The sequence below is a fragment of the Pteropus medius genome, unplaced genomic scaffold (assembly GCF_902729225.1).
Source record: "Pteropus medius unplaced genomic scaffold, Ma_sr-lr_union100, whole genome shotgun sequence".
Classification (NCBI taxonomy): domain Eukaryota; kingdom Metazoa; phylum Chordata; class Mammalia; order Chiroptera; family Pteropodidae; genus Pteropus; species Pteropus medius.
This window is the reverse complement of record NW_024349798.1, coordinates 5,547,237-5,569,961: the sequence shown is the minus strand read 5'-3', so window position 1 is coordinate 5,569,961 and position 22,725 is coordinate 5,547,237. Positions and strand designations below refer to the sequence as shown.

General features: G+C 47.0%; 2 protein-coding genes across 17 annotated transcripts in view; one reads left to right on the top strand and one right to left on the bottom strand.

The window, feature by feature from the left end:
• Positions 1 to 12,285, top strand: part of TRAP1 (TNF receptor associated protein 1) — a 45,712-nt gene extending 33,427 nt beyond the window's left edge. For 3 of the 4 annotated variants that reach the window (XM_039885170.1, XM_039885167.1, XM_039885169.1), the window contains 8 exons: positions 631 to 700; positions 3,774 to 3,921; positions 5,757 to 5,942; positions 6,382 to 6,520; positions 6,898 to 6,983; positions 8,482 to 8,627; positions 11,706 to 11,778; positions 11,999 to 12,285. In XM_039885170.1, coding sequence (XP_039741104.1) covers positions 631 to 700; positions 3,774 to 3,921; positions 5,757 to 5,942; positions 6,382 to 6,520; positions 6,898 to 6,983; positions 8,482 to 8,627; positions 11,706 to 11,778; positions 11,999 to 12,100 — 950 coding nt within the window. In that variant the 3' untranslated portion in view covers positions 12,101 to 12,285. The remainder of the gene's footprint in view (positions 1 to 630; positions 701 to 3,773; positions 3,922 to 5,756; positions 5,943 to 6,381; positions 6,521 to 6,897; positions 6,984 to 8,481; positions 8,628 to 11,705; positions 11,779 to 11,998) is intronic. The other variant, XM_039885168.1, reaches the window with a different exon arrangement.
• DNASE1 (deoxyribonuclease 1) overlaps positions 7 to 22,725 on the bottom strand; it is a 61,930-nt gene continuing 39,211 nt past the window's right edge. For 2 of the 13 annotated variants that reach the window (XM_039885175.1, XM_039885176.1), the window contains 9 exons: positions 15,535 to 15,612; positions 15,004 to 15,151; positions 14,594 to 14,682; positions 14,351 to 14,434; positions 13,942 to 14,057; positions 13,574 to 13,686; positions 13,331 to 13,485; positions 12,786 to 12,882; positions 7 to 5,205 (listed from right to left, as the gene is read on the bottom strand). In XM_039885175.1, the coding sequence (XP_039741109.1) occupies positions 5,089 to 5,205; positions 12,786 to 12,882; positions 13,331 to 13,485; positions 13,574 to 13,686; positions 13,942 to 14,057; positions 14,351 to 14,434; positions 14,594 to 14,682; positions 15,004 to 15,150 (918 nt within the window). In that variant the 5' untranslated portion in view covers position 15,151; positions 15,535 to 15,612 and the 3' untranslated portion in view covers positions 7 to 5,088. Of the gene's footprint in view, positions 5,206 to 12,244; positions 12,560 to 12,785; positions 12,883 to 13,330; positions 13,486 to 13,573; positions 13,687 to 13,941; positions 14,058 to 14,350; positions 14,435 to 14,593; positions 14,683 to 15,003; positions 15,152 to 15,534; positions 15,613 to 22,725 lie in introns of those variants that run through there. The other 11 variants (XM_039885174.1, XM_039885177.1, XR_005657824.1 and 8 more) reach the window with 10 other exon arrangements.

Below are 22,725 nucleotides of genomic sequence, written 5' to 3'. Positions count from 1 at the left end.
TTTATTTTTTTTTGGATTTTTATGAGTTTATTTGAACCAAACTGATGATATATGTTGGGGAGCAAGTTCTCAAATGCTCCTCAGAAAGAGCTCATCTTTAGTGAGCATGGGGTCAGGGAACCCTCCTAGGAAGCTGCCCACTTCCAGAAACTAGTCTTAGTTGATTTGGGAGAGGGGGATGGATGAACATGTTTAAATTATTTAGATATTACATGAGTTTCAGATTTATACATGAATTCCTTTGAATTTGAATGAGATTATAGTTTAATAAAGAACTCAGCATGTAAATCTTTGTATTTTTCATAGCACACAAAGGTGCAAAATACCCACAACATATTTATGACTTTGAACATAAAATCCAGGAAGTGGTTTTCAGGGTGTCAGACTGGTCTTGAAATCTTAGAAACTTCCCTGGCAAAGGCTCTGGCCTTGCCTGCTTTTTTTCTGATCACATCCTGACCTAGGCTGTCTGCATAGATTCTGGGACGTCAAGACCTGTAGGGGCTGGGGCAGTGCTGAGTCTCCTGTGGGCTGTGAGGGAGAATGTGGAGGCCTGGCAAGGACCCCGCGGAAGAGTAGGCCAGAGCCTCAGGCACCTGTATGGTCTTAATGGGCATGTGTCTCACCAAGGTGTGGTGGACAGTGAGGACATACCCCTGAACCTCAGCCGAGAGCTCCTCCAGGAGAGCGCTCTAATCAGGTAAGCCACCAGGGGATTGAGGGGTGTGGGTGCCTGCCGAGACGAGGGCTTCACTGGCTCACCTTGGCCACCAGAGGGCCCTGGAGGCTCAGAGCAGCCAAGAGCAAAGCAAGGAACTGCAGTGAGGCCATGCCAGAGGAGCTGCCCGTGTGCTTGGAGAATGCATGCAGGTCATGTGTGCTTTTGCTTCACGTTTTTATAAAAAGGGCTTGAGGACTGACCCATTGAGGAAAATTATTGCCTGTGCTGGGAGATGTTACTTCTCTTGGCCAGTCTCTGCCACCTAACCCCAGGTGGGCACAGTTGCGAGAAGTCTAGGCATACTGTCTCTGGGGCAGAGAAGGCACAGGGCAGCCACAGAGCGAGGATTACCTCTGACCTTGGTCCCGGAAGATCACTGACGGCATGAAGGAAGCAAGGGTCAGGCACCGGACCCACTTTTGTAGTAGCCGCTCTTGGAATCCCTGTGGGCTGACATGGCTGCAATTCTCATGTCACATTCCTGATGGTAGCAGTAGGTACTGTTAGTGTTTATTCTCACCCAGAACTTTACTGGGCTTTCAAACAGCACTCTAAGGTGGGAACCTCTAGGTCCTGTGTCATGGCTGCGGAAACTAGTTAAGTCTCGCCAGCCTGTGCGTGAACCTGTATCTGAGAACTCATGTTTTCTGACTGCGGACACATGCTCTGTCCCCGGCACCAAGGCTGCAGGCAGGGTATGTCTGGCCATTTTGTTGCTGCTTGTGGTTTTCATTGTCAGATTGTCAGTGTGAGATTCATCTTGACCAGGAAAGTCAGCTTTAACTGAAATGTTTGAAAGAATCATAAATTTATAAAAATGGTGGAAACATGATAAAAGTATATTTTCCCCCCCGAACCCTTTGGAAGTAAGTCGTCTGCCTGATGGTCCCCAAATATCTTAGTATTTTTTTTCTTAGGGTGTATTTCTGACAAATAAGGATATTCTCCCCCTAGCCCTAGTACAGCCTCCAGTCAGGGAGCTGACTGGTGCAGGACCACCAACCATCTTGGACAGATTCACGTCCCACCTCTTGTGCTGTCCTGTTCTTTGGAGTAAGAGGGTTCAGTCCAATCACAGGTGCTTTTAGTTGTCTCATTAGCCTCCTTCAGGCTGGCTGAGTTCCACAGCGTTTCCCTGACTTTCATGAAGCTTTCAGGCTACTGACTTTGTAGATTGTCCCTCAGTTTGGGTAGTTTGATGCTCCTTCAGGGTTAGGAGCAGGAAGAGCATGAAATGACTGCGTCCTATCAGGTGGGGCCTGACTTTGAGTTGTTCTTTACTGGTGATTTGCATGTCAACACTTGATTTAAGGGGGTACCTGCCAGCCTTCTCTGTGAATGTTCTTTTCACCTTTATAATTAGTACATCACATGGGGTGATATTTTGCAGCTTTGTGAATAGCATGTTGCTTCATCAAATTTTCAAGGTCTTCATTTATGTGTTATTTTTTAATATCTAATTTGTATGAACTGATTTCCTTTTGTTCAGTGGTTATTGTCATTATTTATTTTGATTCTCAAACTGTCCCTGATTTAACCAGCGGGAGCCCACTCAGGCTATCTGCTGAGCCATTCATGCTTTGAGTAATTCCTCACTTCTGGCACAAGATGTTTCAGGCTCACCTGTGTTTTGAGCTTTCATGCATCATTTCCCAGCCCTGGAATTACTCATTCCTCCAAGGAGCTGGGGTTTGTTTGAATGGAGAGTGGTATTAAGCCACCAAGATCTGGGTACTTGGGGATGCCATTGCTGTTGGAGTGTCACTTCTCCCAGGCCTTCTTAGTGGATAGAGTGGAGGAATATGAGAGTGTGTGTGCGTGTGCGTGTGCGTGTGCGTGTGTGTGTGTGTGTTTGTATGTATCTGCATCCATACCTGTTTTTGTATCTACCGAGTTCACCCAGTGCTACCTGGTACCACCAGGACTTCTTAGTCTTGCCCCTTCCCTGTTTGTTCCCTTTGATGATGAGAATTCTGCCTCTCATTATCCTTCCTGTGTTACCTTTGACCAGTCCCCCTCCATGTAACCTGTCTGCTGCCACTACTGCCCTCCCCCAGTTTGGGTGTCCCCCTCACCCACTTGGGCTCTGACTCCACAGAGTAGGCTGCCTGCCATCCTCAGCCCAGATGCTCCCTGTCAGGGTCCCCATACCCTGGCCCTTTGGGGACTCCCTCCTGGGGTTCTACGCCTAGTTCTAGTCACTGTGGCTCCCCTGCCACAGGTGTGGGTGCTGCCTTGTCCCATTCCATCCTGGCTGAAGGACTGAGTCATTCAGGATGGGAGTGGAAGAGGAAAAGATTAAATAAATGTTAAATATTATTGCTTCTCTATTCTGGATTAAAGAAATATATGATGATTTCACTTTTATAAAGGAAAGGCAAAATATTAAGTAAAAATACTCCTAATCCCACTAATAAAGTTGCTTATAATTTTATAAAAAAGTTTTGGTGGTTTTTTTATTTTGACTTTTTACATTGAACATAATTGTTTACTAACATTTTTAAATTTCAACTTTATGGGAGGTCTAATTGACATAAAATTATAAGATGTTTAAAGTATGCATCATGGTGATTTGACACGTGTATACATTGTGAAAGGATTCCAAGTTGCTCATAATTTTATGCTGTAGTAAACACCCTGATCTACAAAATCCCAATCTGTAGAATGTCTTTGTATATAGCAATGTCCAACATAAAACCAAGTTGTAGTACATATCGTGTATACAGTGTTGATTCTAATTATGAAAAACTATTACATATAGAAAGTAGTATAGTCTTTGCATACATATGTACAATAAGTACACTGTAATTTATCTATATTGGGATTTTTCTGGGATTTTTCAGTTTGACCTCCTGCCTCTAGGGGGCTTGTGTCTTCCTACCTAGTTTTTGCCAAGGGTTGGCTTTTCTTTTTGCTTCATCTCTTTTAGTTTGGCCAACATGGTATGTTTTTTTCACTTCTTTGATTATAGTGGAGCTGAACATTCGTCCTTCTGGCCATTAGTACTTCATAAAAGTTGCTTGTTCATGATAAATGCATTTCTGTTCTGCAGGAAACTCCGGGATGTTCTGCAGCAGAGGCTAATAAAATTCTTCGTTGACCAGAGTAAAAAAGATGCTGAGAAATATGCCAAGTTTTTTGAAGATTATGGCTTATTCATGAGGGAGGGCATTGTGACCACTGCTGAGCAGGAGGTCAAGGTAGGTTCTGGGTGTCTGGGCCTCTCTCTGTGCTGCCTTGGGCTGTGGAGGGAGCTGGAGGCGGCCAGGAACCTACATACCCCAGAACATAATGGCATAGCTGGACACCCCAGCCACTGCTGCTTGGAGGTCAGTAACATGTGGCCTCTGGACTTCTGCTGGTGACTGCAGTAGGCTTAGCATTGTGTTCAGGAGCATCACGAGTCTCATCTCCTTTCATTCCCCTTGCCCGAGGCTAGAAGGAAGTAGGCATACACTCTGTCTCTTCCCACAAGGGGTTAAGGGGCTCCAGAGACCACAACAGGCAGGGACAGGGTCAGGTACTGATTCACCAGGGCAGGGAAGAGCAGGTACAGTTGTCATGGAAGAAATTGGTAGGAATCCTTTCACTGGAGCCAGAGTTCAGTTCAGCATTACATTTTTTGGCCATTTAAAAATTGCAACATAATTCACATATCATAAAATTCATCCTGTTAAAGTGAATGATTCGGTGGCATGTACTCCTTTCACGAATTGTGTAACTACCACCTGTCTAGTTCCAGAAAATTTTTATCACCCCAAAAAAGACACCCGTCCTCAGTGAGCAGTCAGTTCCAGTGCTGGGATTTTATCTTTTGCTCTAGAACAGCAGCAAGGAAGGAGGGTGACCAAACATCTGGGGTTCCCAGGGGTAGTTCTTTCGGCCATGGGGGAGGGTGGGTCTGGGGCACCAGGCATGCTGAGGCTCCCAGGCTACGTCTTCTGTGGGCCCTCCAAGTTCCTGGTGGCCGGTAGATTCACTTGGCTCCAGGCACAAGCCTATAGTTTAAACTCTCCCCTGATACACATTTATCGTATTTTTGGTTAATAGCACCTCAGTGGTGTTCACTACATGCCAGAGGCTTGTCTGAGCGTTTTATAAATATTAACGCAGTGTGTTGGTGTTTGTTAATGGGGGCCTAGAACATGTCCATGAGCACAGGCTTAGCGTCTGAATCAGAGCATGACTCACCAGGTAGGGTCCCACATCCTTGTTTTTCTCCTCTGTTCACCTTCTGTTCACCTTTCACCATCATGTTACTGTTTCATTTGGACCTAGCCCTGTGGGTGCCCTCCAGGTCCCTGTGTCCCAACTGCTTGCCGTGTTTGTTGATCATTCAGTGGTGTAGAGAAAGCAGAGTTGATGTCTCAGGTTACATCCAGGCTGGTGGCATCAGGATCCAGATGTCCAGCTTGTTGCCGCTCTTCTGTCCTCATCAGGCAGCTCCTACCAGGAATCGAGACAGCAGTCACATTGCATTTCAGCTGACAGGAAAGAGGACAAGTCCCTCCCGTAAGGGCCTGTTCTCCAAGTTGCACACTCCACTGGCACCCACTTGGCCAGGACTAGTCACCTGGTTGGAAGAAGGCTGGGAAATGTGGACTTCGTACTGTGTCCATGAGCCCAATATGACTAGGGACGGAGGGAGGACTCTCTCCACAGAGCATTCTCTGCCACGTGGAGAGTCTGGCTACTCCTAGGGTTTGCACAGCTTACCTAGAAAGCAGCTCTCTGTGAGGCCCTGGGCCACCGGGGGTGGAAGGTGCTCTCTCGGGTCCCCTGAACCTTTGATGTGGGGCCTGCTGGACACACCACCATGGCCACCAAGGGCTGAGTCAGTCTAGAGGCCATCTGTGGGCCAGGCCTCTTCACGAGCTGCCCCGACTGAAGAACGTGCTGGGCCCATCAGCAGGGAGTGAGGCCAGCAGAGCCTCCTCTCCCTCTAGCCACGGGCTTCCCGAGTCAGTGCCCAGCTGTTTAGGAGGCTTTCGGAGCGATAACCTGGAACCAGCAGTGACCTGCCTTTTGTCCACAGGAGGATATTGCAAAGCTGCTGCGATATGAGTCCTCGGCACTGCCTGCTGGGCAACTGACCAGTCTCATGGACTACGCCAGCCGCATGCAGGCCGGCACCCGCAACATCTACTATCTGTGTGCCCCCAGCCGGCACCTGGCTGAGCATTCGCCCTACTATGAGGCCATGAAGCAGAAAAACATGGAGGTAGGTGAGCGATGGGGCAGGTTCATTCCCCACAGGCTGCCAGAGCCAGGTCAGAGGACAAGATGGTCTGAGCACCCGGAGGTGGTTCTCTGCGCTTAGTAGAAAGTGGCTGAATGTGCCCAGGACCTGGGAGAGCCATGAGTCAGCGTCCAGGGACACAGAGGCCCGGGCTGAAGTCTGCCATCTGATTTATATCTCTGTAGGAGGTAACAGAGATTTCTTTTTAAGTAGAAGTCACTATTTCTACTACTAAGACATAACCGGAACCTCCCTCAGCACCGTCTGGTAAACTGCCTCATCTACAAAGCCCAGGAAGCCCCAGCATCTGGTGTGGCTCTTCCAGGACTCGGGGCCCAGCCTGCAGCCTTCACTCCTGCAACCCTCTCTTTGTCACGGGCAAGTCTCTGGGCCTGACGGATCTGTCCTTGGGCCCTTGCAGGTTCTCTTCTGCTATGAGCAGTTTGATGAGCTGACCTTGCTCCACCTTCGTGAGTTTGATAAGAAAAAGCTGATCTCTGTGGAAACGGACATCGTCGTCGATCACTACAAGGAGGAGAAGTTTGAGGACAGGTCCCCAGGTCAGTTCTTTCCTTTCTGGGCACAGATGTGTGGGTGGTGGCCTGGGGGTGCAGGTGAGGCTAGGACAGGCCCAGGGACTGATACAGCAGGGCCTCTTCCTTCCCGCAGTGTGGGTTTATAAGGATTTTCAAGTGTCTTTAGATTCTAACAGAACTGTATGGGCCTCAGGGCAACCAAGTGTCTTTTTGAGGTCCAGTTTAACCTACTGAATATTACATGAAAAGCATCCTTCATGGTTTCTTTGTGCCAGTGACCGGGGTTGGGGGTGGGGATGAGCCCACTAGAAACTTGGCATTGGGACATTTCGGGCCCCCAGTGGGAATGAGGTGGGAGTTGTAGAGAACGGCCTCTGACCTCACTGACTTCTCTTCTCAAGCTGATGACCGCCTGTCAGAGAAGGAGACAGAGGACCTGATGGCCTGGATGAGAAATGTGCTGGGGTCTCGTGTCACTAACGTGAAGGTGAGGCTTTCTGGAGACAGCCTGCCACCCGGCCCCCATGGTTCCACTGACTACATGGCTGGCTTTGAGTTGCTGGCCTGCTGAGAGTTCACCCAGTAACAGTCGAAGCTGTGATATGTGGGGGTTACCAGGCTTGTCGCTGCTGCTTCTGAGTGCACACTTACATGTGTGTAGCTACAGGCACCCAGGGGTGTTGCTGGCTCACCAGGACAGGCAGGCTCAGCTGGGTCATTTCCTCCACTTTAGAGAGCAGTGAGAACTGAGAAAGTGAAAAGTAAACGGCCAAGGGTCTGGTGGGCAGATAGAAAGAGGGGTCCCCACCTGGCCACCCTAGAGTTGTCCTTTCCAGGCCCCAGGGGAGCTGCAATGGCCAAGGATACAAGGGGATCCCCCAACCCTTAGAGAGCTTATGGTCTAGCTGGAGTTTTAGTGGGGGAAGGGGCTTTAGAGAGCTAGGAACCAAACCGGTCCAGCTCTCAGCTACAAGAGGAAGACAGTCACCAGAGAACAGATGTCCAGTGCAAGGTCAGTGGTTCAGGGACAGTCCAGGAGTGGCCCCAAGGGACAGGCAGGTATGCAGGGTAGGGATGGCCAAGAGCAGAGGCGGGTGGACTCAGGTGGCTACGTGTCAGGTAGCAGCAGGGCACAGGCTGAAAGGGGAAGGGCTCTCGGCAGGAAGCATCGAGAGCCAAGTGTGTAGCCAGGGTTTCACTATGTAGCTGTTCACTGTGTCCATTATGTCATTATGATGGGGACTCAATTTAAGCCTCAGGTGACTAATGAGGGAGGTAGAATTATCTTCATCCTATGAAGGAAAGGCAGAGTGCATCCCCAGGTCACATAACTAGGACATCATGGAGCTGGGATTTGTTGGAGCTCAGGTTCTCGGTACCAAGCTGCCAGGGCATGCCATGGGCCCAGCAGGCCCAGTAGAGTCTCTGGCACAAGTGAGGAGGCCCGAAGCCTATGGGGTGGGTGGAGGGGAAGGTGGCTTGACCAGGGAGTGGGGGTTGTGACGCTCACTAAGAAAAAAGTGTATTTGATTAAATCAGGCCAGAGGGAGCCAGACGGTGAGATCTGCAAGAAGGATGGGATTGCGGGAAGGGACTGCAGACAGACCTGGGAAAGTGGAGCGTCTAGGCCTAGGGAGTCTTAGTCACTGTAGGACTTGGCAGTGGCCGGAAGAAGAGAGGTACAGGTTACCACCAGGCAAGATGGTCCTTGGACAGTAACTGACACATTAGAAACTGGTGGCTTTTGGGGACAGAAGAGGGAGTCCCCAAACAGGATGTTGTTCTAAGAACTTAGTTTGGGGCAGCAGTTCAGGCTCCCTTCTTGTTAGTGGGTGATTTGGGAGGTAGGGGCGGGCATTGGAGTCTGTGAGAGTTCGTCCCTGGAGACCTGTGTTCTTCGGCATTGTCATCTGGGGAAGCTTCACACCTGGTCAAGACTGCTGGCTCAGGGTCCCTCATCCCAGGGTCCCCGGCCTTGCTTACAGATGACTCTTCGACTGGATACCCACCCTGCCATGATCACTGTGCTGGAGATGGGGGCTGCCCGGCACTTCCTGCGCATGCAGCAGCTGGCCAAGACACAGGAGGAGCGTGCTCAGCTCTTGCAGCCCACATTGGAGATCAACCCCAGGTAAGGCTGCCAGCTGATGCCCAGAGAACAGGCGTGCTGGTTTGACCTGCCAGCTAATCCTTTAAAATCACGTGTGTGTGTTTATTTTTAACACATAGGAAAAGTACATAAAACTTATCAATATTTATAAGGACAGTAATTAAACTATTCAATTCAACTTTGAACCTTGCTGGTCTTCATATGTTCCCCATTTTCTTTCTACTAGAATTCTGCCCCTCTCAGGTAATCACAGTCCTTACTTTTGTGATAATCATTTCCTTGCTTTGCTTTATGGTTTTACCATGTTTGTTTATTCCTAAATACAGTTTTGCCTGTTTATGTGAAGTCTTACTTTCTTCATTCAGTGCGTGAGACACTGTCCCCATGGAGGGTGGCTGTAGTTTGTTTTCACAGCTGAGTAATATTCATGGGTTGAATCTGCCTCAGCACAATTATTTATTCTAATTAGATGGTCATTCCAGTAGTTTGTTTGGGGCTATTGAGAACAAGTTGCTCTGAACATTCCTGTCTCCATGTCTGATGCACATGGTGGTGCATGTGTGAGTTTCTTGGGTTGTGCACCCAGGCGTGAAACTGCTGTGTCCTTAGCTGGGCTAGGCCATGCCCAGCTGCTTCCAGAGTACTGGCACCAGCTCCCCCAAGCAGAGCATGAGAACCTGTAGGTCCCTCCGTTTACCTAAGGCCTTGGCTTTCTCATGACATGTCTTATAAAATTTTCTTTTTTCTTGTTGGATTCTTTTTTAAAAATCGACTTGTAGCTCTTATGTATACTTTATCAGTTGCAAATTTCTCTTCCCTCTGTTTTTTCATCTGCCTTAAGATATCTTTTGATGAGAAGTTTTTAATTTAAATATAGGTGCTTTTTTGAGTCTTAAGAAATCTGTCACCAGAGTTATGAATTTGTTCTGCTTCCTACCCACCGATCCACGTTGCCTTTTCTGTCAAGCGTCAGGCGTCTGTACACGTCAGTCTTTCTGGGTAACTGTGCTGTTAACATTCATCTTTCTCACAGTTTCCGTATTCAGTAAGCGAGTTCTCTTATATTCCTTCAAGGATGTCTTGGCTACTCTAGGTCCTCACTTGTGTTTAAATAAATTTCAGAAGACTTGGTAGCTTTATATCAGTTCTTTCCATCTGTGAATGTAATATATATTTACTAGGTCTTTTGGTAACGTTAATGTCTTTTGGTAACATTTTCTATAGAGTTCTTATACATTTTTTAATAGTTTTTGATGTCTTGTAGATTTTGTAATTTTATTTTCTAACTGTTGAAGGCATTTTTATGGAAGTTGATTTTATATGCAGCAATTTTAAAAATGGAATTACATAAACAATTCACCAAAAATGTTGAAGAAAAAACCCATGGCTTTACCCGCCACAATCAGTGTAGTCAATTTGGTATATGTTCTTTTATCTCATATTTTGTGGGTTTTGTTTTTCAATATATAGTACATGTCTTTTTTTCATTTATTACTTTATCAAAATTATTTTTCCATGTTGCTTTATAACTGTAAATTTTATTTATTGTAAACTGCTGGGGAATAGGGGAGGTACCTTTTTCGTTTTCTGAGCCAAGTTACTAGACATGGAATTCTCGAATGAAAGATGTTAAATTGGCTAGTAGCTAGTCATGCAGTATGTCAGACACCTTTCCAAAAGACCTGTACCAGTTTGCATGATGTGCTTCCCTCTCTGGGCAGGAATGCAGCTTCCAGCTGAATCCCTGACGAAGATGGACGCTGATGCTGACTGGACGCTCACTCGATTTAACCAGTTCTGGCACAAAAGTAGTTTCATAAACTGTGTGGAAGAGCTCATTTCTATTGCCAAAAAGACTTATTTTTTAAAAGCTATTTGTCTTTAAAATTAGCAATATGTTCACATGGCTTATAATCCAAAAGAACCAAAGTTAATAGTGAAAGTTCTTCCTACTTTTGTCCTCGATATAGCCTCATTAGGTTTCTCATGTATCTTTCCAGAGATAGTGTGTGCTTATGCAGATTCATCTGTGGCTTTCTGTTACACAAGTGGTAACTTGCTGTGCAGTGTTTCTGATTATAAATAGTGCTGCGAGGAAAGGGAATTGCTAAGTCTCAGAGTACTGTCCATGTTTAACTTTTATAGACCTCAGTTGTCTTCTAGCAGTTAGACAAATCTGATTCCCCAATGCCTTCAGTTTTATCAAATGTCTCACTTTTTTCCATTCTCATGTGAAAAATTAAAATATCCATGTTTTTTTATGAGTAAGGTCAGACACTATAGTTATAGTTTTTCCTATGCAGAAAAAAAAATCAATTTTTACGTAGTCAGTTATATTATTGACTTCTGGGTTTGTATTTTGCTTAGAAAGCCTTCCCTTTCTGAGATTATAAAACTTTTCTTCCATTTTCTTCTAAATTTGATACCTATGCAATTTACTTTGGTCTGAGGAATCAGATGGGAATCCAACTTTATTTTCTAGTTGGCTTGCCAGTTATCCTGTTTCATTCTTGTGGAATATTGTCTTTAATCAGGTATGAATGAAATTCTCAAATGCCCTTGTGTGTGGGGCTCTTTATATGTTATCTCCTTTTTTGCACCGAGTTGTTGGCTTTTCTAGAACTAACCAATTTAATTACTAGAGCTTTATGATATATTTTAACATCTGAGACTTCTTCTTCCAGTTTCTAGATCTCTTCTTCTATGTTTTATTTATGAATTTAGATTATTTAAGTATAAAAATTTTTAGTATAAAAGAATCATATTAAATGTATGGATTAATTTAGAGAGTTTCACTGTTAATTACAGTCTGCTTATCCAAGAACCAGCATATGCCTTTTCATATGTTTAGTTTTGGTACTCACTACATTTTCTAATATCAAAATTCTTGACTGTTGGGACTTGGGTTTTCTGGGTGTGTAATCATATTTATCTGTCAGTGATCATTCATGTCTCCTAATTTTTATGTGCCTTTTTTTTATACTGGACTGTCCTATTACACTTTTTTGAATATTCTGATCATTCTCAAAACCTCAGAAATTAGAGGCCCTTGTGCTGGGTGCACAGTTCTGAGAGAACTTCTGGGGGTTTCTGTTGCAGGCACATACTGATCAAGAAGCTCAGTCAGCTGAGAGAGAGCGAGGCTGACCTGGCCCAGCTGCTCATGGAGCAGGTGAGTCTCCTGAAAATAGGCTGAGAGCAAGAGAACAGAGGCCCCAGGCTGCCAATTCTGTGAGCCTGCGTCTTCCTTTGAGGTGGGACAGCTCAGTTTCCTCTAAAACCCTGTTTTTAGAAGGAGCAGCTCTCTTCCTTTAAATGCATTAAAATGTCCAAGTGCTGGAACTAGGACTGGACCGCCCTCCTGTAAACAAGATTACCATCCTGTCTTTCAGATCTATGAGAATGCCATGATCGCAGCAGGGTTGGTCGATGACCCCCGGCCCATGGTGGGCCGCCTGAACAACCTGCTTGTCAAGGCCTTGGAGCGACACTAACAGCAAGAGGCTGGGCCCTGTGGTCCAGGGTTGCAGCACAGCAGCTGTGAGAGCCCCCAGGGGAAGTGATAATGGAACCTGTGCCTCTGCTGTGGCAAGAGGAGCCAGAGACCAGCTGGGAAGAAATAACTGTCACCAATAACACCCCCTTTTGAGCTTTATTAAATTAAAAGGTATTTCCTTCATCTAAATGTTAAGACTTTTTGTGCAGAATGACAAGGTAGGTTATTCTGGTGACACAATCCCATGCTTAGGACAGAAGCTAAGAAAAAGCCTACCTTCCATCCCCTTCCTCAAGCTGGGGGTGGGGAAGGGGACAATGGCCCTGTGCCCAACTCCATTCCTAGAACCCGAATATGACAACAGGATCAGCCGTCATGTGCAGGTCACCAGGGCCCATTCCTATCAGGCTCTCTTCAGTGTCACCTCTACCGGATAATGGTCACTGATGGCTTGGGCCTGTGGAGGAACATAGCAGTGAGCACAGGGATGCTCATGCGGCAATACTCCCTCAGGGCCAAGACTTGGCCCCACGCATTGTTCTCTGTTCATATCTGCCTGGGAAGAGGTTCCCAGGGCCACACACAAGTGGCTCTTTCAAGTCAACAAAAACAGTGATTGCTAGAAGTCTAGATCTCCCAGGCCCCCATTAGAGTTACAGCCTGTCTAAAGGATAGTCACATACAGTCTGGTCACTCAGTCCATATGCAGCTTGGAAGTCAAAGGGAACAGCTGAGTTGGGAACAATGGCGTGTTGGAGCAGAGTTCCAGAAACCACGATCCTGTAGTGCCAGACATGAGAAGGTTCTCTTGAGCCCACTGGCTCCTCACACTTAAACCTCAGATCCCAGCATATCCCCGCAGCTTCCGTCTGGCCTGCGCAGCCCCTGGTGTCACTGCCCACCCTCCCTTCCCCGACTGGAGCCTGAATCAGCCAGATTCAGGTCTGTGTATGCCCAAACTACACCACCGGCTGACCTGTATACCTAGATTGTTCAGAGGAGAAAAACTAGCATCATGTTATCCCTAAATGTGCTTTTCCCCAAATTAAGGACTGCTACTTTTTATTCTACTTCCTAAGTGGACTGAAGCTCAGGAGGGGTGTCTCCTTAAAAGCTCTGGAAACCATTTTTGAAGCTGGGCCTAGACAGAAGTCACAGCCATTCATGGAGGTGCCCTCATCCCTACTCTGAGCCTGCAGAACCCACTGGGGGCACGGACCCTGCTAACCTGTCGTAGGCGCAGTGCGTGGATTTAACTGTGGTGTCAGCAGTGTCAGGAATCAGCCACTGAAAGGCGGGGCTTGTGCGCAGGCGGATGGACGACCAGTGTGAAGGGGACACGTAGCTGCAGCCAGCATTGAAGTCACCCATCAACATGATGTCCTACCAGGAAACACCAGCCAGTTGGCCAAGGGACAAAACGGTGGGGGGAAGGGCTGGGGCTGTAAAGTGCTTTGGGGGCGGGGCTCACCTCTATGTCCCACTTCTTCCGGACATCCAGGTAGACATCATAGAGAGAGTCAATCTCAGCCACTGCATCTGACGGGGCCGCATGCAGAGGGACGATGGCAAACTCCTTGATTTCTGTGGAGAAGGTAGTCATACTAAGGTGTTGAGGGGCAGGCTTGGTCTGAGGGTGCATCAGCCCAGCTCAGTCATGTGTTTGGGGCTGGATGGAGGACACAGACAGTCTCCGAGAGGTAGATGTTTTCGTAAGTAACTTCAACATAAGACCAAAGCACTAGGCATAAGGAGGCAGCAGGTTATGTGGTCCCCCTGGGAAGGGTTAGCAGGGACCGACTTGTTAGGGCAGAAGATCCTCTGCAGCCCAGCACTCACGGGTGAATGGGGAGAAGAACTTGACAATGGCTGGCTCTCGGCTGAAGGTGTCATTCCCACAGGGCTCACAGCCATCATCATACTGGTAACTGTCCATCGCGGACACCTGGTCAGGTCTGCAGACGGCCAGGCCAGAAGGTGGTTAGCCTGGGCCTGGGGGCACTGCTTTATCTCACTAGACCCATTGTTGCAGGCAAGGGGCCTAGTCTAAGCTCAGGCATCACATAGCAGGGACCTAGGAGGGTGAGTGGCACAACTCAGACCCTGTTCTCTGTCCTCCAGTTTTTGTCTCCTAAGACTGCTGCCCCCACCCCTGGAAGAGGGGCTTATGGGCTCTCTGGATACCTCTCCGGCCTTCTGTTGGTGCCCTTGGAGGAGGTGGCCCTTTGTCTTGGTGCCTGGGCTTTACCTGAACACAAAGAGGTAGCGCTCCTTGTAGCTGTTACGTCCCAGCGGCTCACTGACTACGTAGTGATAGGTGTTGGGGTCATCCCTGGATTGAGGAAACGTCCCAGTTAGGACAGTCTGCCATCTACAGCAAGGCTCCTACCCACATCATTGTCCCTGGGGCCTAGCTGAAGTAGCACTGTGCCCTGAAGGGATGGTCACCGTTCCCCATGTGCCTTCCCAGGACCCTGCCACTGTCACCCACTGATTGAGTCTGTCCAGCAGCTTCCCCACGGCTGTCAGGTGGCTGTCTCTGACCTCCTGGACCAGGGCGATGTCATAGCGATTCAGGATCTGGGGAAGGGGCCACAGCAGTGCTGAACAGGAGTGGGCTGGTTGGAGACCAGGATGTCTAGGCCCTGCCTACTCCAGGGGTCCCTGCAGGAGCCGAGCTGCTATTGTCCAGGGTGCTTTTAAATGTTTGGCCTGTAGCCTGATGCTGTTAGCCATAGCAGTGCCAAGGGCCCTGTCTCCCTGACTGACTGACTGGGGAGCTAAGAGCAGAGGCCTGAGTCTGATTGCCCTCAGGACTGACCGCGCTGATCCAGTGTTCCCAAGGCCTGATAGAGCACCCCTGCCCCTGGGTTCCTTGGGTACAAGCTGACCTGGACCTACCTGTACAATGTAGGTGGAGAGGGTGGCATTGGACATCTTGGTCTCCCCAAAAGTCTGAATGTTGAAGGCTGCTATTCTCAGGGACAGAGCTACATGCAGCACAACAGTCATGGCGAGCAGCAAGCCCATCAGCCTAGCACCCTTCATTCTGGAGGAGGGACACTGCATGTGGGTCTAGGGCAGCAGAGACAGTACCCCATTTTTCCTCAGAGTCCACCAGGGTGGAGCTGGTAGAGCCCAATGCTGAGTGACTTGTCTGGACCGTGCTGAGCAGCCAGGGTAAGCCTCAGGCCTCTCACCAGCAACCAGAGAGCCAAACACTAGTGCCAAAAAAGGACCCCAGGGTCTCCTCACCCCTCCATCCGCCAGAAGACAAGCCCCTGTGAGGGTTACCAGTCTAAGGAGGCCCCTGGCACTCTGGTAGTGGGACAGTGGCTCGCTGCCCTCCCTGCTCTACACAGTAAGGACTGGCCAGGGCTTTACCCAGCTTGGCCACAATCACTCAGGTCTTGGGGCATCAGGCACACTCACCTGAAATGTAATTTCTGCAAAGATGGAGATTCTGCTGAGTCAGGAGTAGATGTTCCTCAATACTTTCTCCCTTTGCTGCTTTAAGAAAAAAAAAATTTACAAAGGGAAGTCCATTAAGGAACACGGTTGAGAGGCTCATGCAGAGCTGCTGCAGCTCTGAATCCTGCACAGAGAATGCTCGACCCCGCTAGGGTTTTAAAGGTTTCGGCAGCTGTGACCTTTCCCAGGGTATCACCTAGAGGACACAGAACAATGACACTGCCTGTGTGGCTTTCCCACACAGGTGAATGGTTGGCATGTGTTTATTTCAACAGGCACAGGTTCTTGCTGCTGTAAAAAGAACACCTGATAACATCTGCACTTGGTTTCATAAAGTCTAACAGAGCCAAAGGTTCCTGTGTCCTTCACAAACATCATTCTCCCAGGGATGGGGAGCAGGTGTGGGCTGCAGGGCAGGGCCCTGGCTATACTCCTGTATGCAGGACTTGAGATGACCTTGGAGCCAGTGGCCAAGGCCAGAAGTTGCATGTTGCTAATGGAGCCCATGGCGGCTGCTCTGTAGCTCAAGACCACACCAGGTCTCACTAGTCCCAACCCGTTTCTAAATCCATCAGCTGTTGAGGGCTACAGGCAACTTGGCTAGAAGCTGGGGCTCTCTACAGTGTACATGTGAGCTGCAGCACTGGATGCTGCAGGGCCTGGGTGCCAGGAAGGGGTAGGGACTGCAGGGCCCACCTCAGCTACCAGCAAGGCAGTGGTAAGGGGCCTTCTTGAGGCAAACAAGAGCCTGTGCGTTACAGGCACAGGTGACCTAAGTGACTGAGTTACAAGACAGACAGCAGCTGAGCGTCCATGACAGGCCTTGGGTCCAGTCACTTCTTTTTGGAATCCTTGACTTCCCCATTTGTATTCATTTCCTGTGACTGCTATAACAAGTCACCATAAACTTGGTGGCTTAAAATAACATATTTATTCTCTTAACAGTTTTAGAGGGCAGAGCCCACAATCCACTTCAATGAGCTGAAATCAAGGTGTTACAGTGTCATATTCCCTCTGGAGACTCTAGGGGAAGGTCTTTCCTGCCTCTTCAGCTTCTGGAGGCTCCTGGTGTTCTTGGCTTGTGGCTGCATCACTCCAATCTTTGCCTCCATCTTGACATGGCCTTCTCTCCTGTGTGTCAATTCTCCCTCTGCCCCGCTCTCCTAGAGATATAGATTATTGAATTTAAGGTCCTCCTGGATAATTCAGGATCATCTCCCCATCTCAAGATGCTTAATCATGTCTGCAAAGTCCTTTTTTGCCTTAGCCCTACACACATCAGGTTTCTTTTGAAGCCATTTGTTCCTAGCCTCAGTGCTTAGAGGACTTTTTCTTTATCCTTTCATTTTAGGCTCTTTGTGACATGCCATTACCCCTTCCTGTATCTGGAGCAGGTTTAGTTTAACCAAAGAGGGTGACAGACTGTCAGGGTTAATGTAAAAATAGCTCACCCTGATCAAAGGAAGTTGTCTGCTATCAATGCCCATTTTCCTGCTGAACTGACTTTGAAAAATGCAAGAAGTGTCGGGCTTTCTTCTTCTTTTGCCTGGTACCCCTTCTGTGTCTGTAGTGTGGGACCCAGCACAGGAGGAGTGCACCCCCTGGCTCACTACTATTGGTGATGGGCTTGGCCCTTGCTGTTTGCTAGGACAAGAGAATGTAAAAAATGGCAATGTGCAAATTCCAAGCCTAGATCTCTGGAGGCATCGTGTACTTCTGTTTACCTCTATGGAACATTTTACCTTCCACCACGTTAGAAGAGCATGCCCTGAGTAGCTAGCCCCTCTAGCTTGGCCCCAGAAGAGTCCCAGGGAGCAGAGCTCTCCCAGCTAACATGCAGGCCTGAGAGCAAGAGAAAAAATACATACTGTTGTACGCATTTAGTTTTGGGACTGCTTGTTACCCAGCAACAGTTGACGAATACAAATGGAAGAGAGTGACAGAAATATCAGAGGGTTACTGTTCTTCGGGATAGATGGATTTTTAAGATGTTAAATGATTCTTCTGTGGAATAATGTTATATCTATTGATCCTTAAGACACACCTAAGAGGAAAGCAGTGATGGTTTTGTCCCCTTTTTATAGATGAAGATGCTGAGGCTCAAAGAGGTTGACGTCGCTGTGGATGAACCTGGTCTGGGCCCAGCTCTTCTCCAGGTTGTGCTGCCTCTCATGCAGGTCCAACTCTGAGGGCGGGCTACATGGCGACTGAGCTTGGCACTCTATAGTAATAGGGTTGCAGTTGGGACCTTTCTTCTTATGGGTCAAGGAAAGAAGGCAGGGAATGTGGCTGGGAGCTTTCTAGAGAAGAAAGGTCAGTATCTGGTTGAGGGGAGGACAGAGGTGCTGGCAGACAGACATCAGTGTCTCATGTGCTGAGAACTAGAGGGGTGGGGCATGGTGTAAACTACAGCTATGCCACCTGTGGTAAGTGTCACGTGTCTGGCCAGAAGCTGGACCAGGAGCCTCCTAGATTTGCTCACATATTCCCCTGGAAAGGTCTGGCAAGCGTGTCCAGGAAAGAAACCCATAGAAGAAATCTAGGCTGATAGTCTTGCTTGGTGGTTGGGGGTCTGAATGTTGACATATTTGAAGCTGTCCCAGCCTCAGGGATTGAAAACGGCTAAAGACAGCATTTAAACCTTTTCGAAAGGCTGAGATTGGGTTCCTGGCAGCTTGAGGATCAGGTCACCTGATTCCATCTTACAGATACCATATCAAGGGACACATGAGCTAGTTAGTATTAGTGCTGACAGCCAGAGCCATCCATCAGCTTGTTTTCATCACTTTAGGAGGTTGTGGTCCTGTGAAGTTGGTTTACCTAATGAACTGTTTTTAATCCCCTCCGTATCCTCCTGCTTCATGATCAGCTGGCCTGATTTGTTGCACTTCTGTGACTTTGATCTTGGTCCCTGATTGCTGCCCTCAAGCCACCTTTGCTCCCAGACCTCCAGGCCCCCACATTCCTGCACCCGCCTTCACACTGCAAACCCTCTATCCCAGGGAGGGACCCATCCCTTACCACATGGTGCAGAGCCTCCTTCGATGGGATGGTGGGCTAAATCATGCTCTCCACCACCCCCAAAAGATATCCATGTCCTAATTCTTGGAACCTATGAATATTAACTCATATGGGAAAAAAAAAAAGGACTTTGCAGATGTGATTAAGGATCTTGAGGTGAGAAGATGGTCCTGCATTATCCAACAGTGAGTGCCATGAGAACTAGCTATGGGAGACTGGGGTGACTAGCTGCATACTATGTGGCCCAGTGGGGAGGACGTAGATACTTCACAGTTTCAGTATTATATCTTGCTACATCCCTATCCGTGATTTCATGTACCTGCAAAGCTAGGTTTCTGGCAATTACTGAAAAAGCAATTACTGTGTGAAATCAATGTGAAACAGGCAAAAAGGGTGGAAGCATCCAATCTGATTCCAAGATTTAAGAAATACCAGACAGGTACACACATTCCATTTGTGAGAAAGTATAGTTAAAAATGAATTGAAAAAAAATTTTTTTTAGTGTAAGTGTGTGTGTGTGTATGTGTGTGTGTGCAGACACTTAAATTTATATGTACAGACATTTTCAAAATGTCATAAGTTGCTAGGACATAAATACTAAGTTGTTTGGACTTACAAATATAACTGTTAGGTGTTCCTTTTGGCCTAGGAGTCCCTCAAAATAATTATTGAGCCTTAAGTAGGAATGGTCTGAATTGAGAATGTCTGAGAGCCTCTGAATCTAAAATAAAGGGTCTGTCTGAGTTACTAATATATCTTCTTTTCTGGCCTTCATTATTTATAACATACTGAATATGCTGTCACAAAGAAATTTTCAAGTCTACAAACTGCTAATGAAATGAATAATTGCAGTAGAATAACATCTCAATTGTATTTAAATGTATGAGTTCATACTAATATAAAAAATTCATCAGTCACCTTTGGGAGCTGCAAGGGAGTCAATTTGTTATTTCGCAAATTGGCAAAATTAAAGAATTAAGAACCTATCCTGTCTTTCCTGTGTAAATGGTATTGCTGAGAGGAAATTTCACTATGTATTCCACTTAAGCAATGAGGAAAGACTGCTAGAATTTGAGACTGCAATTTGCAACCCTTAACGTAAGCACTGGTCATCAATGGCTACTAATTCACAAAAAACAACCAGCCTCCAGGTCAAAGAACACAACAGCACTTATGAAGAAGCTTGCCAAGATCATCTTGAATCTGATCAAACCTCTAGATCTAAATCTCACAGTCACCAGCATTATGGAGAAACAGTATAATACAGACTATGGGAAGCTACAGGACAAAGGATGGTCTCACCAATAAATTTCAAAAAGGAAAAAAAAAAGAAAAGACAGAGGAGGAACTTACAGATTAAAAAGAAATGAGATATATTGCTAAATGCAATATGCGATTCTCATTAGGATTCTATGAAACGATAAATTCTTTAATCATTTAAGCAAACTTTTGCTTAACAAACAAATCATTTATGAGGACAGGGAAATTAGAACACTATCCTGGTATCTAATTAAATTATTAGAGTTTTAGGTTTGATAATGATATTATGGTTATGCTTTGAATGATCCTTAGATTTCAGTGTCACACCAGAATATTTAAGGATGAAATGATATGATGTCTGGGATTTGCTTTAAAATGTTGGCCCTGAAGCTGGGTCATGGGTACATGAAGGTTCATTATACTAGTTTCAAAATTTTGACATTCCATAAATGAAAAAATTTGCAAGCCACACAACTGAATATACAATGCATCATCCAAAAATGAAGTAACAAAAAATATTAAAAATGAAAACTCAAAATACTTTAACTGCCCAAGTTTGCATGTTAGAGCCGCTGGTATCCATGAGCAGAAGGGATGACAAGGTAGGGAGAGAGCTGTGGCCTTAAGACAGGAATTGGTGGCAAATTTGATGTGGAAGGTAAAAAAGAAGGATTAGAGTTGTCAGAAATTGTGGGTTGATAGACAATGATCAGCTCTCAAGTCCTGCAGGTCTGCGGTCTTCCACCTGCTCAGGAAATAGACTTTCCTCCGAGGTGAGGCTTTGTCCCTGATTCTAATTGCAGCTGGGACACTTCCATTTGGCTCCAATGGGCTTTTTAAACTTGCCGCGGCAGAAGCAGACTTCAGACTGAGTCCCTAGTTACACCCCCATTATGGCTCTGCCTCCATCCAGATGCTCAGATACTCAATACTCATCTGGGTCCCCCTTCCCTTAACCCTGCCCCAAATGCATCTGGAGTCTGCACTCTCCCCTGGTTCTGCAGCCGCCACACTGGTCTGCCCCTGAACACACACAAAGCCTGCCAATGGTCACCCAGCACATCTTGTGACCATGTAATCAGATCACATGATTCCCCTGCTTAAAATCTGCCATCAGTTTCTCATTGTCCTTGAGATGAAAGCTGGTGCCTACCGAGACCTGTGCGATTCTAGCTCGGGGCCTCTGCCCTGTCTGGAGGGCCTGTGCCACCTTGTCATTCCCATTTCCACTCAAATGTCACCTCAGGAAGGTCATTCTCCTCCCATTCACAAGTGTCATTTTCATGACCCTTATCACTTTCTTTGTTTTAATGTATTTGCTCTTACTTGTTTATACTTGTTTAAGGCTCACCTCTGGACTGGAACACAAGCCCCACGGGAACAGAGACCTCGCCCATCTTGTCCATGAAACTGCCCCATGTCTAAAACAGTGCCTGGAACACAGGAGGCCCTCCAGACAAAAGCCGAACATGACAGCACTACATGCTCATCTCCTGTTCTCCATCTTCCTGGGTGGCCTTCCTGGCTGCATGAACTTCACTTCTTCACAAACTCTCCTGAGAAAACACAGCAGAGCCTCCTGTCCTAAAGCACAGGAACAGCGGGGCATCCAGGTGGCCTCTGGGCACTTGGCTGGAGCTGACCAGAAGCTCTCAGGAGCCTATCGCTGTTGTGGCCTCATGGGCATGCCTCCCTTCAGCCAGGCTCTACTCGGGATTCCTCGTCCTCCCAAAAGTCAGGAGACATGTCTGCTAACTCCACAGATAATGTTTTAGAAACAAAGGGGATTCTATTCTTTATTACAGATAAAGGGCTGGTGTCTGCTGTGATATTGCTTTTTTAATCCATGTCAGTCTCTGAGGATAAGCAGTTATCTCTCAATTCAGCACACTGGCCTTGGCCCAGGACCCAGCCACAGCTTACCATCCCTCATGAATTTATTTCTGCTCATCATAAAGAAATCATTAACCCAGGATGGAAAATTTCTCAGAACAGACATCTGAATTGCTACAATCCAAAACAGCTTCACAGTCGCACTCAGCAGCAGTGCCAGCCCCTGGTTCCTCACCTCCAGCCATGCCCATGCCCGTTGTGTCAGTAGAACAGGCAGCACTTGAATTTCACAGAACGTGAAGCCTGAACAACAACGTATGCATCCCCTTTGCAAATCCAACAAGCCTCCACTGGTTCCCCAACCCCTTGCCCCCAAATGTTCCTTTTCTGTACTCTGCATTCGGGAGAGAAGCAAATGAAAAGGTATTTTCTAAGTTGTGTGTTGGAGAAGTTAGCACACCTTTAGCTTGAGCCCATGAGTACAAACACACTCGTGTCCCTGATGATGAACCTAAGGCCCTTAAGATTTCATCAGTCACAGAACTCGACTGACTAGACTCCCAATGTGCTAGCAATGTTTCCAACAAGGATGCAGTGGAAAACATTCTCCAAATTCCCAAGTCCTTTCAGTCTCTTCCCAAGCACAAAAAGCATTCTCACCATCATCCCCTCCTCATCCAAGGCTGATGATCTACAGAAGGGGCAAGCAGGGCCCTGAGGGTCAAGGGCAAGAAAGCTCACCAGATAATGCAAGCTGGTTGCACTGGTGTTTGCAAGAATGTTTGCTATTGATCTATCTTCCAGTTCACTAATCCTCTCTTCAGCTGTCTCTAACTGCTGTTAAATCCACCTACTGAATTTAAAATTTCAGTTGTCAAACTTTTGTTTTAGAATTTTCATTTAACTTTTTATTCTGATTCTCTGTGAACTCTCCATTCTATCTATTTTCTTTAATATATTAACCAGTTATTTTGAAGTCCATGTCTGATAACTCTGATATCTTAATCACTGGTGGTTCTATCACCTTTTCCCCTAGTC